The 18661-nt window shown below is 43.6% G+C and overlaps 1 protein-coding gene across 2 annotated transcripts in view; it reads left to right on the top strand.

The window, feature by feature from the left end:
- The window catches only part of LOC143284462 (uncharacterized), a 63018-nt gene extending 44630 nt beyond the window's left edge, over window positions 1–18388 (top strand). The window contains exons 1-3 of one of the 2 annotated variants that reach the window (XM_076591115.1): window positions 4210–4343; window positions 5903–6198; window positions 7401–18388. In XM_076591115.1, coding sequence (XP_076447230.1) covers window positions 4295–4343; window positions 5903–6198; window positions 7401–8579 — 1524 coding nt within the window. In that variant the 5' untranslated portion in view covers window positions 4210–4294 and the 3' untranslated portion in view covers window positions 8580–18388. Of the gene's footprint in view, window positions 1–4209; window positions 4344–5902; window positions 6199–7400 lie in introns of those variants that run through there. The other variant, XM_076591116.1, reaches the window with a different exon arrangement.
- The last annotated feature ends 273 nt before the right edge of the window (window positions 18389–18661 follow it).

Raw genomic sequence — 18661 nt, 5'->3', positions numbered from 1 at the left:
CGATGTTGAAATTTGATCGGTGCGTTATTGGTGGGTAGAGGGGGCGGTGATTGACTGTTTGGGGGTATATCAGTTCGTTTCCTGAGGTGAAGTATTGTGTTTGGATGGGGGTCGCATTTTTTATATTTCAGGATATATTTATTTAGCGCTTCTGTGAAAATGTGATGAAAAATCTACATGAAATTTTCCACATTTGTAAAGAACGTTCCTGGAATACATAGTTACATTCTGGTGTGCACCAACACACACACACACACACACACACACACACACACACACACACACACACACACGTATACACATACATGCACGTACACACGCCACACGCGCGCGCATATATTAACAGAGAGAGCCGAGGTTGGCATAACAATGTGCAGTTCATAACGTAAATCACCCAGGCAACAAACGGCCCTTATTGTGTGGTGACGAACGCTAAGCAGTGCGGTCTGTTAAACACAGTCCTTGTTCTTCCATTCCCTCCGGAACCAGAGCTCTGTGAAAAGTTTGCCACAATAATAAAGTTGCCAGCACCCGTGCTGCCTCCGCTTCTCTCCTTCTTCCCTCTCTCTGTCTCTGTCTCTATCTCTCTTTCTGTCTGTCTGTCTCTCTCTGTCTCTCTCTCTCTGTCTCTCTCTCTCTCTCTCTCTCTCTCTCTCTCTCTCTCTCTCTCTCTCTCTCTTCCTTATGTTTTATGTATTTATGTTGTTTTTGTTGTTTTGATATAATTTGAATTTTCCCTGTGTGATGTCATGATATTTTGTGCATTGCGTGTTTGGTATCTTTTCTTCTCTTTTTTTTTTTTATAAGGGCAGAATGAAAACAAATATATCGTGCTTATCCCCCACGCGCCCCCCACCCCCAAAAAAAAACCAAAAAAGTTTAGTCATTCAGTTATCCATTCTCTCTGTCCCAGTCTCTTTCACTCTCGCCCTATCTCTCTCTCGTTTATACCAGCCAACAAAACCACCTTTTTCAAAATCTTAAAATTACTGTATCGATGACTCATAAGAATATCCAAATGTCGATAACAGTTTTTTTGAGGGGTGGGTGTGAGGTGGGGATGGGGTGAATGAGACCTTTTCCAGAAGCAAGCCATTTTGTAATCTTTTGTACTCGTCAAACGTGTGTGTGTGTGTGTGCATTACTGCTTAACGTGATGCTTTTATTGCGTCCATGTTTTCTTTGAAATAACTTTGTTTATTTTTCATTTCCATGCAGTCGAACGTTTGTGTTTTTGTTTTATTGGTTTTGGGACTGTTTAAGTATTGTTTTGTTTTTCTTTATTATTAATTTTTGTTTATATCTTTTTTCCCCCCTTTTTTGTGCCACAGCGCTATGTGGAATAAAAGCATGTCGATGCTTATCTCATTTCCCCGGTAAATAAAGTTTGATTTCGTTTCTCTCTCGCTCTATCGCTCTCTCTCTAAATTTAGGTCAGGTGTATCTTATTTGGCTGTACATTATTATAGATACAGAGAACTTAATGAAAGAAATCTAATTTCTGTATTTTGTAAAATATTCAAGGAAGATGAATTACATTTTGTTTTATGCCGCCCATCCCTTAGTGAGATTAGACTAAAGTTTATTCCACACACGTATTACCAATATCCGTGTGCCTTTAAGTCTTCTGATGGCATCCACAAGACAACGTGACGCGTATAATCTATCATGTTTCTTGTATAAAGCCTTCAAACTTAGAGAAACTGTAATCTCGTAGTATGTCATGAACTGTTGTTTCTCATGTCAAGTGTTATTTTGGTGTAATCTGATTTTGTTCTTGAACGTTTTGTAATAGTATTTGTTCACTTCGCCCTTCATGAGGGGCCATGGCGTGATGAATAAACCATTAGTATTTGTATTCGCATTCTCTCTCTCTCTCTCTCTCTCTCTCTCTCTCTCTCTCTGTCTCTCTCTCTCTCTCTCTCTCTCCCCCCCCCCCTCCCTCCCAACATCCCGTTCTGTCTCTCCCTGTAGCCTTACTTCCCATTGTCGCTCCGTTCTTTCTTTCTCCACCTTGTCTTCGCACACACACACACACACACACACACACACACACACACACACGCATGCGCACGCACGCACACGGCTGATGATTAATGATTATGAGCATATAAAAAGGATTTTAAAAAATAAAATAAAATAAAAAAAAATTTAAATTAAAAAAACAATGTAGACGGTGAGGCGTTATTAATCATGTCATGCGAGACAGTTTTGTAATTTATTTTCTTGTATCCCGAAAAATAAACCGTAAGTCTAAAGCAGGAAAAGAATATTTGAAAGTCTACCACCATAATTGTTACATGTTTAGTGGTTTAGATAATCTTCTTTGTTGCTAAACCTGTCAAGATTTGACAGTTTTACACTTGTTTTATGGACACACACACGCACACACCTACACACGCACACCTATACACCACACACACACACACACACACACACACACAGCGCCATCGCTCTGTAAGTTTTTGTCTGAAAAGGTGTGCGTCACTACAAGCTAGCAGATTTATAATTTCTCTAACGCCTTACTGCTCTTTGTTGAGTGAATGCCTGTAGTAACCACTGTTTTGATATTTCCATCCACGAGTGAAGGACAGGGTAATTCGGGACGTACTGCACACACTGATGTGGTACTATAATTACACTTCAGTACTACAGTACCATTAATTACATACATTGCGGTACCGTGTTACCTTCAGTAACACCCTAGTCAATAAGATAATGGTCCGCATAAATCGCCGAGAGCAGTGAACATCGTGCACTGTTAATTAAAAAGGCTGTTTGAAATCTGCATACAGGAGAGAACGCAGACCCAATACAAGCAAACTAGTACTCATAGTGTTAACCAAGACACTTAATCTATCACCCTTCAAAAATATTTACTTTATTACAGGCTTCGATCAGAACAGCGGGAAATGTGTCACATTCATTACTTAAACTCCACAGATTTTGCAAAGACTACGTTAAGTCGAGTGTATACAGGAGAGAATTCAGATTCTCACTGCATGAGCTAAAACGAAAACCCCGAAGTTCGGTCGGAGGTGTGGGAAAAAATTATCCAGCCCGCGAACTTGGATCAGCGTCGGCCAAGAAGTGATCCATGCCATCTTCTTTCAGGTACAATACTTTGAAAACTGTGTGCTACTCCACGCACACGCACGCACGCACGCACGCACACACGCACACACACACACACACACACACACACACACACAGACGCACACACACAGACGCACGCACGCACGTACGCACACAGAGCGGAAAGAGTATTACGGCAGCATTTTGCAAACAAAGTCATACGTTAAGCGTTTGTTAATTTCTTTGTTTTGGTGAATTGGGACAGCTTCATCGGTGCTTTCATGAAGATAGATACCGGGCTGACAAGGGTGGTCATAAGGGGATGCTATAAAAATCAATGTGATAAGCCCACTGAAACTCGGCGTACGTTCGACTCGAAATCACGACTTCTGAAATGCCAGTCCCACGTTCATCCATCCTCCACGTCCACGTTCAAGCGCTGCAGCTTTTCCTTTTCTTTGTTCCTCTTTTATTCTTTCTTTCATAAAAACTAAAACAAACGAACAATTCTTTCGCCACCCAAAGAAAGAAAGGGTAGATGTAGCCGACGGTGATTCACTTACGAATCTGGACGCACGGGGAGGAGAGGGGAGCGGGGAAAGAGGTGGGGTGTGGTGTGGAAGAAAAGTGTCGCAGGCGGAAATAGAGTTCCTCCGAATTTCCTGTTCTGGGGGTCCGGTGACCGGCCCTGCCGCTCCGCTGTCTGCCCTCAGGGGAGCAGGTGGAGGGAGGGGGGAGGTTGAGGGGAAGGGGGTCGGGGGGTGGAGGGGGGGCTTGACGGAAATGATTTGTTTCTGTGTCTAATTGGGCATTGGAAGAAGTTGGAAGGGCCTCACGGCGCCCATGATTTGTGTGTGTGTGTGTGTTTGTCTCTCTCTCTCTCTCTCTCTCTCTCTCTCTCTCTCTGTGCGTGTGTGTGTGTGTGTTTGTGAGTGAAAGAGAGAGAGGGGGGGATGTGGAGAGTCAGTTGGTTGGTAGGGGAAGCAACGCGTCCGCGCTGTTCGGTCTGTTGTGCTACCCCGCGGGCGTGGCTGGCTTCACTGCTCTGCGTGGCGGTGTTGTAGTGGCCTAGAAGTAGAGAGGGCAGAGAGGGTTGTCTTTTAGTTGATCGGTGCAGCGCAGTGTAGTGGGTGAGGGGCGGGCACGGCACGTTCACTTCTTGTTTTTTCCCTCCACGGCTGCAGTAGTGTGTCTCTACCGCTACAGTGGTGCACGACACATGTGTGGCTGCAGACGGGTCATGGGGATTTCAGGCTGCCTCAGTTTGTGTAGGTTGTCTTGGAGTTTTTGTATTGAGAGAGAGAGAGAGAGAGGGTCCGTGTGTGTATTTATGATAAAATGTGATTATTGGACACACATTTTGCACTGTATCAATTGTAGTCTTGAGTTCGCTGTTGTCTCAGTTAAGTACTGGATCCATCTCTCTCTCTCTCTCTCTCTCTCTCTCTCTCTCTCTCTCAATACACTTATCAATACTCTCATCAGGTCATTCTGTCTATGCTTTGCTTTTCATCTTTCTCAAGATTTTGTATGTATATGTGTGTATACAACACGTGTAACCATAATTATGTATACAGGTCGGTGGCCTTACATGTAAAAAGTTCCGAGATTCTCTCTCTCTCTCTCTCTCTCTCTCTCTCTCTCTCTCTCTGTATGTGTGTGTCTGTGTCTCTCTGTTCTCTATAGGGTGGTATTCGATGTATTTCTCCGTTTCTTCACGTGTCCATTTTTTTTATGATGATATTTCCGCCGTCACGACTTTCAAACCCATTTCCAAGTTACCCAGTAATGAACCCTCCTTGACGTTCCATTATTTGTCACTTTGTTCCTTTCCCCCCTTTCCAAGCTGGTTATTATTTCTCCCGTTTTGTTGTTCTGTTTTTTTATGTTTGATTCCAGAATATCCAGTAATGAGCCTATTTTGACGTTTCTTACCTTTTTATATTGATTTCGCCGTTGTTGTGTTTTTTGTTGTTTTGTTTTGTTTTTATATCCCCCCCACCCCCACCCCACCCCCCCACTCTTTTTTTTTTTTTTTTTTTTTTTTTTTAACATTCAATTCCATGTTTACCAATATTGCGTCTTCCTTGACGATTCTTCTCATCTCGTTTTCATTGTCCCCATATTTTTTATCATTGTTTTTTGTTTCGCCGTCTCACTTTAAAAAGAATGAAATTGACACCATTCAGTAACGAACCCACACATTTCCCGCCTCTCAGTTCTTTCCTTTCTGTTATGTTTTTGTTTGAAAAAAATCTTCCTTCATCTTATTGTTTACTTGTATTGTTTGATTGCTTTGTTGTTGTTGTTTTGTTGTTGTTCGTGTTGTTTGTTGTCTTTCTTTTTAAATTCCAGGCTGCCTAATGCTAACACCATCTTAAAGTGCCTTTTTCTCATTGTTTCTTACTCATTTTCTCTTGATTTATTCTGACGTCAGGCTTTTCCCCCCTTTAATATTATTCCAACTTCCTCAATAAAGAGCCTTTATGTACGTTCTTGTCTAATTCACCTCTAATTTCTTTTTTCTCTATTCCCCCCTCCCCTCCGTCACTGCCATTTTTAGATGTTTTCATTTTGCCATGACATAGACTGCCTTCACATCTCTTACAATGCAATATGATACAGTGCAATGCAATTCAATATATTTTATTGTAACAGACACGAAGGCAGTATGTTTTATATGTTTTCTTCACGTCTCTTGAAATACAATATAATACAATATATTGTATTTAAGAGACGTGTAGGCAATGTATGTATTGTCATTTTGCCATGACATAGACCGCCTTCACGTCTCATGCCTCTGTCTCTCTCTCTCTCCTCACCGCAGCCCTGAGCATGGACTCGAACATCACCCTGTGGCAGTTTCTGCTGGAGCTGCTGCTGAGCAACCAGCACCAGAGCATCATCCACTGGACCAACACGGAGGGCGAGTTCAAGCTGGTCAACGCCGAGGAGGTGGCCAAGCTCTGGGGCCTCCGCAAGAACAAGCACAACATGAACTACGACAAGCTCTCTCGAGCGCTGCGCTACTACTACGACAAGAACATCATCAAGAAGGTGATGGGGCAGAAGTTCGTCTACAAGTTCGTGTCCTTCCCCGAGATCGTCAAGACTGAGACCAAGGTAGGCTGGGGTGTGGGGAGTAATGGGTGAACGGGAGGGATTTTTTGGGGGTGTTTGTGATGCAGCTGGAGCTCACTGAATTATATGGTATAAAACGTTTTCATACCAAGAAACAAGACAAAATACAGCGTTCAATTAAGAAAAAGGAAAACTTGAGCTGATTTATATGGGTATGATATTCAGTGTGTTGCAGGTGAAAATGGTTGAGTGGGTGTGCCAGTGTGTGTGTAATATGCTTGTGCACGAGACATGCGTTCGTGTTTATAGATAATGGTGTGATCGTTGGTGGTGGTGATTACGTTTCCTTCCATTGTACACACACACACACACACACACACACACACACACACACACACACACAAAATCGTCACTGATTCGGTAGTAAATACAGATGAATATTTGGGATCTGATAGGTCAGAGCATTATGTAATTGACAGTCGTTCTCTCTTCCTGTTTACATGCTGGAAATACAACAACAGCTGTACTCACGGCATGCTCACTTGTACAAATTACATGATCTGATTAATCACAATTTGCAATATTCCGTTGTGGTTATGTGATTTTATAGCTGCACAATCTTCAGAATCTCATCAAGTAGATTCGATATCCCGGTTACTTCGCAGTATATCTTATTTCATGCTCTGTCTGTCGGTATTGTCTGTCTGTCTGTCTGTCTGTCTCTCTCTCTCTCTCTCTCTCTCTCTCTCTCTCTGTCTGTCTCTCTCTCACTCTCTCATCTCTTTCTCTTCACCCCTCCCTCTCTCAGGCTCACTATAACATTGGTGCAATTCAGGTTCTTTCAAACTATTCATGCATATGGTTTTCCCCCTCATTACATATTTGGTTTTTAAACGATTTTTCTTTCACTCAGCTTTGAGAGTTTTAATGCAGAGTGGGGGTTGAAAAAGTATTACCACTCCTCTTGAAGCAAGGTTCAGACAACATTTGTGAATCGTGTTTGTTTTTTCTGGTCCTTTCAGTAAGAAATCCAGGAATGGTTGTTGTTGTTTTGATTGATACACACACACACACACACACACACACACACATATATATATATATATAGAGAGAGAGAGAGAGAGATTAAGAGATTTAGATATATTCTTGAGGCTGTATCAGCCTTCAGATGGTGTTAGCAGCCCTCATGGCTATATACACAGCCTGGATTCATACAACAAATCTTGCTTTTGTTCCCTCGCCAGATCCCTTTCAAGGTGAAGATGGAGTCCATCGCCCAGGAGCGCTACGGGCAACAGGTGCTGCCTCACTTCGCCTCCTACAACGCCAACGACATCAAGTCCTCCGCCCGACAGGCCGCCCAGTGGCACTCGGCCAACGCCGCCGCAGCAGCCGCCGCCGAGCGACAGTCGGCCGAGGAGAGCCTGGTGGCACACGAACACGCCCGCCGTGAGAGTGTCCTGCACCGACGCAGTCGCAGCCGGAGCTCCTCACCTCTGGAACTGACGACCAAGAGAGACCCCCACAGACGACCCGACAGCAACGGCAGTCACGGCAGCATCCACAGCCATTCGGAGAGAGAGAGAGAAAGGGAGAGAGAGAGAGAGAGGGAAAGAGAGAGGGAGATTCGCCGGGAGAGGGAGCGAGAGCGCGAAAGCTACCGTGAGAGGGAGCTGATCCGCGAGCGGGAATATGACAGGCAGAGGGAGAGAGAGAGGGAGGTGTACAGAGAGCGGGAGAGGGAGGAGAGAGAGTCGAGGGAGAGCTACTGGGAGAGGGAGCGGGAGAGCTACAGAGAGCCGGACAGGGACAGCTACCGGGACAGGGAAGTAGACAGCTACCGGGAGCGGGAGAGAGAGCGCGAGGAGGCGCGCGAGCGTCACTACGAGAGCTCCGCCCACAGGACGTCCCCGGTGAACTCGTCCTTCGTGCCCGTCATCACCACCACCTCCTCCACCTCCTCCAAGCCCAAGCCCTGCCCTATCATCCTGGCTCCCACCGCCGTGTCCCCCGTCCCTCCGCCCGCCCACCCCCAGCTGCCTCAGCTCCCGCCGTCGTCGGCCCTGGCCGCCGCCGCCACCTCCGTTACCATGGCAACTCACGGCCCCATCCCATCGCCAACGGCCAAGCACCCGCTGCACCCCATGTCCTCGCTCAGCGGCAGTCTGCACACGCCGCTCTTCCTGTCCAGCCCCATGCTGGGCGGGCCCCGAACCCCCAACCCTATGCTGCACTTCTGGTCCTCGCTCAGCCCCGCCGTCACCTTGTCGCCCCGCCTGGGGTCGGCCACGGGGGCCTCGGCCTTCCAGTTCCCCAGCTACCCCACCATCGCCTACTCGCCCATCGTGGCCTCCTTCCCCCACCCACTGGACACGCCCGGCATTGTGCCCTCGCCCACCTCTCGCAGCATTCCTGTCTTATGACAAAAATAGCGGGAGACTTACTGCACTGGCGCCGCTTTCCCAGAGAAGCAAGCTTTGTAAGTAAGTCTACACGACGCACGTTCATGTTGACTGGTTTGGGGGCTCGTTGTTTCTTCCCTTGATGACGTCGGTGTCGATGAGGCTGGCAGTTTTGACTCGCGAGGCTGAACGTCCTCTCTGAGCTGACAATAAGTATTGGCGGTTACTGTTTTTGACGACGAGCAATGGGCGAGCCTGGAGAGAATACACTGGGAAAGTTGAACGAATTGATGGCTCAAGACACCCTGGCTTATGTAAACTTCATTGAACAAGAGCCATTTTATGATTTAAGGTGCCTGAAGACAGACTCATGAAACATACTTGTTAGACTGTATCGTATTAACAAGGGCTAATTTTCATGGCCTGATAATGATCTGAACTTATCGTATTTCCTTGACGCATAACCCCAGAATCTTGTAAAAATCAAACAGAACTCTGCCTTTTCTCTCATTCTGAACTTTATTATTAACTGAATACATCACTTCATTCACGAGCAGTTCTTCCCAACTGTGATACGTTTCGTTGAGATTCACGTCTGTTTTGCTATGGTGGAAGTCATCGAGTCGGAGAAAAAAAAAAGGAAAAAAAGACACCGTGCCTTGCAATAAATTTCTCAGCATATCACAACTTCAATGAAAACTTTTATATCATGTTGTGAAAAGAACTTCTTAAGTTCTTAGATTAGAAGCAGGTGTGAGACTTTCTGATTTGGTTTGTCAGATGAACTCTATACTTCTCTCAGCCGGAGAATTCTCGAGGGCGGCAGCTTCGCCGTATTTGTTAACTGACTTGTACAGTAGTTTGTTGTTTACCCACCCTTTTAACTTCGGCCTAGGCAGGGTACTTTTGCGATTTGTTCCTTGTTATCTTATTTTGTTTTGTTTGTGGTCTGTTGTGGCCGTTTGAATTGCTTTTTTGTTTGTCAGTTTTGTGTGACACGACCATCCCTGCCTTAGGTTTTACCGATGTAATGTTTTAGCCGTGAAGAACGAGAGAGAGAGAAGTACCACGAAACGAATCAAGAACTCTTCAGCTGCTGCTGATGTATAGCCTTTGTAGTTCCTACGACGCAGTCACACGCTGCTAAGCATGTGTGTGTGTGTGTGTGTGTTTTGAGTGTACGTGCGTGTGTTTCTGATACGCGGTGGTAAGTAAATCATCAACAAATGTGCCTATCCACACGATTGTCGGCTACCCAGTGTGAACGACACGCGATGAACGCGATAGACCCCCGACACGACCGCAGCTCCGACTGAACAATGCTGCCTGCAGATGGCGCAGACCAGGAAACCGCTTACCGGTTTGTCCGCAATCGGCACACCATGCCGAGCCGAGTCATTTGTCACAGCAATCATAACAGCGATTGCGAAAACAATGGGGGAAACGCTGACAAGTTGACATCCCACGATACACTGATGTACGAGCATGTGGTTTTGCTTCACTATCCCCTTTTGACCTCAGCATCGTGGGAGGTGTAGGTGGGGGGTGGGTTGAGGGGGGTGGAGGGTTGTTTTTGTATTGTTTATGCTGCCATCACGCGCGGGTGACCTTGTGATTCTGTTTTGCGTGTGTGTTTAGCGCGTGACTGTTTCGTGATGCACGTGTGGTTCACTTCAAGTGTTGCTGTATTGTGCGATTGTCTTCGGACAGAACTTGTCAATGTGATACTTGACGCTGCAAGCAAGTCGATGTTGTTTTTTCAAGCATAAATGGTGTAGGTCCATAATTACTTGAATCAAACTCTTGAATTCAGAATATGAACCTCAGTGTAGCAGAAATGTAAAAAACATTGACTGTGAGCGATTGTTCGTTTTTTAATTTATGTTAGTAGGGATGGGGGAAGATAAAAGGGTAGCTCTTAAAAGGACCAGCTGACTGGGTTATCATTATCATCATTTTCTGTTTGTTCCTGAACGAGCTCTACCATCTAGATTTTTTGCTAGGATCATTGGTGGATGAATACATGAACTGATCCAATCATTGTTAATGTTGCTGTAATGACGAGAAACGAATTTTAAACGTCTGTCGGCGGGTGCTTGAGTTTCTCGTGAAATTGAAAGAAGGAAAAAAGCGATTTTTTGCTATTGTGCAGCGATTTTTTTTTTTTTTTTTTTTAATAGCTTTCATCTATTTAAAAACTGACATGTTGATGGGGAAAGAGGACCCCAGATCAGTATCGTCGATGGGTCAATGTTTTATGTACATTTGATCGAGCGGGTGTTATTGTATGGTAAGCTGTGTGTGCGCGTGTGTCTCAGTGTGTGAATTTGTATTGGCATTAATTTTGGTTTTCATGAACGAAGGAAACAGCTGCACGATGCCTTTTCCCCAGACTTCTCAAGTATGTACAGTCGTATACAGTTGACGAAATACGTGACACATCTTTCAGCATTGCTGGAGGACAAAGACACAAGGTAGTAAGTAGCCTGTTAGTGGTGCAGGCGTTTGTGACGTATATCACGTGCTGACGACAAGCCCTGCATGTGGCGTGACCAAATAGCCGAATCATACTGATTTTTTCCCCTTGTCCCGTTCATCCGTTGACGATGCGCTCATCACGCTATTGCGAACATAAGATCAGCTTGCCCATTTAATGTGGCTAGCAAATAGGAACAACAGTGGCATTGATATAAAGTTTATTTATATATAAATATGTACACAAGTTTTGAATTGATGAGAAGTACGATCCTAATCTGCCGAAAAGTCTGATCCAAATCTGCATCTGCCGAAAAGTCCGATCCAAATCTGCTGAAGAGTCAGATACGCATTTTACAAACCAAGAAAGTGATGCTAATACAGTTTCGCTTACTTGTCACTGCAGTCTGCCACACTAGTTTGCCTTTTAAGAGAAACTAAATGTGGACTACGGTACTTCACGTTAGTTTCAATTACCGGTCCACAGGTTCCTCTCCTTCTTCCTGACAGCTTTTGAAAGGAAGAAGGAAGGAGAGGCAAAGATCAGGGAAGGTCTTCACATCAGCCCACATTTCACTGTATTCTTGCCGCATACACCCAAGCATTTGCACATATCGGTTGCATATTTGAACATCGCTTCTTTCTTTAATATAGAAATAAAGTTCACCAGTCATTTGTATTAGAAATAAACCGTATGACGACTGTTCATGACTAAGATCGGGGTAAACCCTTTTCATCCCCAATACAATGAAGTAAAATGACATGCATCATTTCTGAAAGTCCGAATCATTAGGCTTGACTGATCCCCCATTTTTCGCCCCCTCTACATGTTAAAGGACATGGCAGCAAAGAAATTGAATAAATGTAAATTAAAATATAATGCCCGTCTTCGAGTCCAGACATGCTGACATGTCTGATGTTTTGAGGACAGAAAGAAAATTATTTTGTTTCCTTGACGTTTGTTACGCTAGTCGTATCAAGATGGTGTGCCCTGTAATTAAAAACTGTTTTGTAAAGCTATATATGTACATATTTTTTATTGTATATCTCCTCCTTTTCAGAGGGACGCTTTTGATTGTGGAAGTTCTTCCTCCACCCACTATCTGTCTTTTTATATGTCTCTCCCTCTTCACTTTTCTGGCGAGTATTTCTATTCACATTATACGCTGGAAAATATATCTGTTCGGTTGTGGTGGTCAATCGTTCATCTGGAGGAAACGCCCTGATCGATTTCAAATCGCACAGACGTAAATCGTTCCCGGCTTTTGTCAGTGAATACCCCTGCATGGAAGGTATGTCCTGTTTTGCCTGGTTCCCGTCAAGAAAAGGAGCTATGGCGGCAAGTAAAGCATAAAGCCATCCGTCCCCCACGAAGGCTCAAACGGCCCGGCAGGAAATGAAACGTGTCAATGTTGAAAGACACGACGATATCCCCCCGACCCCCCGGGGGGGAGAGAAGGCAAACACGGGGTAGACCCAGCCAGGACGCAAGGCGGGGGACGTTTGTTTAGCTTATTCCGGCTCCCCCTTTCTGCTGTGAGCTAAGGGTTGCGCGGGGCGACCTGTAAGAGCATTAGAGGGCTGTCAACAGAGCTGCACTGTCCAAATACGGCCCTGCTTGGCCTGCCCGCCTCAGCGCCAGACTTGAACAAACATGGGCTTGATCCAATAACTGATTGTGGGTAGGTTTTATGCCGACAGCGGAAAGTACCCCGCTTCCTTGGCTCAAGTACTAGGGTGAGAGGAATGGGAGGGGTGGGGAGTGGGACTGGGTAGGGAAGGCTCTGCACCAACACGATAACAGCGAGACCACGGACTATAATAAGCCCGTGAGCGAGACGGGTCGGTACTTGCACCATTTTCTGACATGGATTTGGTTGTAGAATGCTAAGTAAAATGGATGGCAAAGATAATAAGTTGTGCAGTATATAACTAGTTGTCAGTGAGGTGGTTGTTTTCACCGTTTTTCATGATTTATTCATTGCATTTTTCAAAAGAGCAGCGATTGTTTTTAGGACTTAACCGATCTGCCCTCATTTTTTGCATGAATTTTAAATTAAGAATATAAAATCAAAATGAAAACAATAGGTCTGTGGGAGGGGGAGTGGGGGGCGGGGGGGGATGATTAATGCACTTTGTCAGAGCCGCTCTCTGAACAAAATCAGATTGGACTCTTCCCACACCCACGACCCCCCGGACCGCGTACAAACTGAACAGTCACCCCACCTTGTCTTATCACTCTCCCAAGGAGCTCCCTGTGTGTTATCAGTTTTATGTTCCTGCTGAAAGCCAGCTCAGCGAGTCGGCCTCTGACGCTACACCGGAAACGGAGTTCCGGCCGGATTCCACCAGCGTGCATGCGCGTGACATGATGCGGCCCCCAGTCGGCCAAGTCATCCCTCCTCATTGAACGGAAGATGACGGTTAATTGTTACCTCGTTTGTTTCCGCCGTTGGTTAAAAATGGCATGGCGGTAATTGTCTTGACAAGCTCTTGTTCATCCTGGGCTTCTCGTTGGGCTGCTACTATTCTCGGTATGATGGGTGGTGACGTCAGCCGTCTTAGGATGGTAAGTAGTAATGGACCCACAGGTCGTATATGCGACGGATCGTATGATGCTGTTCGATTTATTTGCAGCCGAAGTCGGCGATACGGTCAGTACTGATGACATCCATGTGATGTCTGTCAGCCTGCATCGTTTTCTGAGAGCTGTGTTGAAATAAATCACCATAGGTTTTAGAAACCGGCCTTTCTGTTCATACACCAAGCAGCCAAAACAGTACTGAAATAGTAGATAAAAAGGTTCGTTGTTTTTTTTTCTTTTTTTTTTTAAAGTCCGTTTTAGTATGGGGGCAACTTGTGCCTCAAAGATAGACACATACCACAACCCTTAAACCAGTAATCCTTCGTTCCCACCTTCCTTATAAGCACAAATGATCAATTTTAATCCCCGGATCTTTAGGTCCGCAATATCAGTTCAGTTCAAATTCAAAATCTCTGGGTTTTAACCCAAGCTTCTTTAGAAACATTTCGTAAATATTTGAATCCACTATACTATGTATAGTTCCAACCAACTAATCTGAAGTTCGAAATCTCAGTCTGGTTCAAACTCGTTAGAAGCTTCTGACCCTAAGTCCGTACTTAGAATCCATTCAGTCGTTGGAAATTGTCCGTAAGTTCTTGACAAGGAGGTTTTGCTGTGATGATGTTGAGTGAAGGGCACCAACAAACCGTTTGGACACTGTAATAGCGTGAAACCATGTATGTACTGAAATCGTTCGTATCCTTTTCCCGATTTTTTTCTCTCGACTCTGCGTTCACATTCCTTTGAATGATTTTTCTTTCTTTGATGCTACCAGTCGCTGCATCGGTATCACCATCTCTCGCTCTCGCTCTCGCTCTCTCTGATTGCAGAATAGCTCTGCTATCGTACTTTTCACCGTTATTGCTTCTTTTTCTGTCCACCCACTCCCCCGATTCCATCTTGGAATACTCAAATGATGATCAAAAACTGAAGAAGGTATTGTGTTAGATATGCCCTACCTACTGTATCAGTTTCATAAAGTATTTCAGAAATCATATGTAAATTGTTGATGGTAATGTCTGCTAGTTCTTCGTGATAAAGTATATAAGCAGTTTACATGAGTATGATAATATTGCAGTTATAGAGTTGTATAAACTGCAGTTAATATCATGTAGCAAGATAACGCAATTCAAATGTCCATGATAATAATTAAGCAAGAGTGAATCGCATTTTTCAGCCGAACCGAGTGAATATGACATCACAGCAAAAGGATAGCCATGTTTAGAAACGATTAATCGAGTTTTGATATAGCCTCAGATGATTTTTTTTTCTTTGTATTTCTTCGTCTTTGCATTCTTTTAAAAATACTGGCAACCATTTCGACATATTTAGATTGTTGTTGGTTTTGGTTTGTTTTTCACGATTTTAAGGGGATTTTTTTTTTTAATTGAAAAGCTTAATGCTTTCACTTTCTTTATATGTTGAAGAAATCTTATGATGAGAAATTAACGTTTTTATTATTGTTGTTTTTCTTTCTTTCTTTTGTATTCTGTATACATGATGCTCCATTATTGCCTAAAGATGCAGTGAAAATGTCAGTCCTGTCGGTGTTGGCCCCAAATGCAGCCGCCTTTGTCCTATACTTCTGCTGCGACCTCAGCCACTGCAGTTACATATTGTCAGTTGATTCTTTTCCTGGGTACGCCAGCGACTGCGATGGCTACAAGACACTGTCATGAAATGCCGTTGTCAAATTAACTGTATCGGGCGTTAAGCCTCTCCGGATGTGTCAGGTTAATTATATATTGCTTTATTGTGTATTCGTTACTTATTACTTTGTGTTTTCCACCACCCCCTGACATACAAACAGTGCTGTCTTTGGGTTACAGAGAACGTGAACTAAAAATTTTACAACCTTGATATTTCATCTCTCACAGCGGTCTTCGTCTCTGTTCATATTCTCTTCCTTGTTGCTGCTACTGTTTTCCTTCCCATTATTTGCTGTATTTCCCGTTTCCGGTCTGTATCGCCAAGACCTTGATTGTGCCCTGTGCCTGATTGTTGTGATTGGACTCAGTGCACGATTCAATCAACCGTTGAACTGTAATACTCATCAGCCATTCTGTGGGATCTTTCTTTTCCCCTTTTCCTTCTTATGTGTTTCGGTTGGTTGGTTTTTTCCCCCGTGTACGGAGGCACACGACAATAATTTATAGCTTCAGGGTTCTGGTCGCGTTCGCTCAAGTGTTCTGGTGTTGCTGTTGTTGTTTGTTCCCCACCCCTCTCGCCGTTTATAACATTGACAATGCATTCATATTGCTGTTATGATGACGATTTAACTCTTGATCTCCGTCTCTCTCTCTCTCTCTCTTTCTTTTTCCTTTTTTTTAATTTTTTTTTTCGTGAAAGTTCTGTTGTAGATTATGACTCTGTGTGTGTGTGTGTGTGTCGCAGTGGTTCAGGCGCGTGCACGGATTGCGCACGCGCGCGCGATTTTTGTTTTTGTTGTTTTTACCCCATGTGTATGTGTGTTGTTGTTGTTGTTTTACTGTTGTTGCTTGTTCTGACATAAACTCTTTATACGCTTTCTTCCAGTGAGTGACGCAAAGTATTTTTTATCCCGAAATGGATTATTTGTTGGCACTAGAAGACATCTTATTTCTGTATTGGTTGTTTTCAAACTTGAATGCGTTACTTTGTTGAAAAAGTTACAGAGAAAAAACTACAACAAAGGGTTTGTTGGGTTTATTTTTACCCTAATAATGCGGATTTATGAGAAAAGAGATGACGTACAATGGGCGCCTTTTTAAAAACAAAATGAACCTGAAGTGTTAAAATATACATATAAAAGAGATTGATTATTGATATAATTAATCACGTGCAATGTGCGTGTTGGTTGACGTCAGATCAGCAAAATATATGTTTTTGTTTGGTTGGTGTATAAACTGTACTCACCTTTAAAAAAAAAAAAGCGTCTTTGCAAAATGACATAAAAGAATTGTGAAATACCAAGTGTTGGTTGATTGTGGAATCACCCTAAAACATGAGAATGAAATGTACAAAACTGACGACAATTTATAAAGGAGTGTGTGAGACTGACGCTTTTCAAGGCTTCTGATTCAGATGTATATAATATATTTGGCCAATGAAAGCTTCAGTCAACCTTCACTGAAAAACAAAAAAATATAACTCTGGGTCCTTTTGATGGTGAGCACTTTTGCATGACCTTTGAAAAGGTCGTGGATGGTCACACTTGACTCTGCAGCAATGGATGTATAAGTTAGTTTGTATTTGTACACTGACATGTTGAATATTGGCTTTAGTTTTTAGGCGCTACGTGGTCTTTAAGGGGCGAGATTAGTTTGGACGCAGATCCACTGTTTAAACTGTCATCAGTTCTGCCATTTTTGGAGTGTGAGTGTTTGTGTGTGCATGTATAAAAATATATTTTTTAAAAAGGGAGGGGGTGCGGGACGGGCGGGGGGTCACAGGTAGATTCAGGAGTGAAGGAAGAAGCTATGAGGCTATGGTTGCTATAGATGGGGCGGGTATATGGGGGCAGAAGGGGAGGGGATATATGCTTGCCTCCGCCGATAACAGCAGCAGCTATACCCAACCTAAAAACAAAGCCAGTATTCGTTGTGTCTTGATTCGTTTTACTGTATTTTCGTAGAAAACAACGACAGCCTCTTGGCGAGACCTTGATCACGCATGCTGTAGAATTTTTTATACCTGACAGTTTGTAGTTTGTACCCCTGTTCGTTTGCTTTTGTTTGTACGTATCGTGGACCCCCTTTTTCTGTCAGAGAAAAAAGGAGAGTTGGTGTATTCAATATTTTGTCCACTGTCCACTGGATGTACACAGTCTTTCCAACGATTTTTCCTGTGGGTTAGAAATACCTTTGTTTTGTTTGTGTTTTTTTTACGTGAAGTATTGTTTGTTTTTAAATGTTATGACTTCGCAAGGGCTTGTTCTTTGCGCTGTTCACTTAGCTTTGTCCCGTGATCCTATTAACTTGCGATCACTTTTTAACCTTGCATACATGTATATTTGTTTTAAGGCCTTGACCTCAGTGAGTTGGAAACTATAATATTGTATATGTAGTGTGTGCGAAAGAGTTGTATTTTATATCCAGTAGAAAACAGGAATATTTTTTATCGACGACCTTAACTGTGAAGTTACTCTTTTTTCTTCCTTTCTTTTTTTTTATATTTTTGATTTGGGCATTTCTTCATTGTTTTCCCAGATGACAGTGTGTCTGTGATTTTTTTTTTCTCTCTCTTTTTTTCACCAAGACTTTTCTTGCCTGGCGAATGAAAACATCTTTACCTAAATTTGGGCAGACTGTTATAGGAAAAAAAAAGAAAAGTGTCTGTTGAGTGAGATTTTATTCACCGTGAAATATTTTTAGTTTCTCAGTTTCAGAACTCTGAACATCACGCGACTAAGTGGTAGCATTTTCGCTGTCTGTGTGAAGCAGCCCTCAGCCGTAACAGTTGACTAACTGGAGGAAACTTTCTCTGAACTTTCAATCAGGACTGCGTCTTGCGCTCGATGTTTTCTTTCGTCCAAAACGCAGACTGTTAGTATGGCTTGAATGTTGGGATTTTTTTTCTCTCTCTCTCTCTCTTTGCTTGCACGTGTCATATGGTTGATTAACAGTTGTGCCGAATTGACGATTGTGCTGTTGTGTCCATTTTGACCGGTAGGCCTGCAGTATCGTTTGATATGACTGTACTACATGCACGTGCTACTACTACTTCTTGTATTATTTACTGATCCACTACGACAAATCTTTGGACGCAATGTGATAAATAAACATAACAAATATTTTGCATTGAGCATTTGTTTTCACTTGAAATGTGTGCGCGCGCGCGTGTGTGTGTGTGTGTGTGCGTGCATGCGCGCGCGCGCGCGTATGTGTTTGTTCTCGGACGTGCATGCGAGAATCACGTATTCCAAGCCACTAATCCCTCTCCGACTTCATGTTTTTAGACGCCCAAGCACTGGTGTTTTTTCACACAGTTAACCAGTCCACATGACCCAAACCACACAGTTTATTTCAACTTTGCAGAGATGTGGAAGAACTCTGTTCAATGAACG

This window comes from Babylonia areolata, chromosome 8 (assembly GCF_041734735.1).
Source record: "Babylonia areolata isolate BAREFJ2019XMU chromosome 8, ASM4173473v1, whole genome shotgun sequence".
In the NCBI taxonomy this organism is placed as follows: Eukaryota; Metazoa; Mollusca; class Gastropoda; order Neogastropoda; family Buccinidae; genus Babylonia; species Babylonia areolata.
This window is presented reverse-complemented; position numbering and strand designations above follow the sequence as displayed.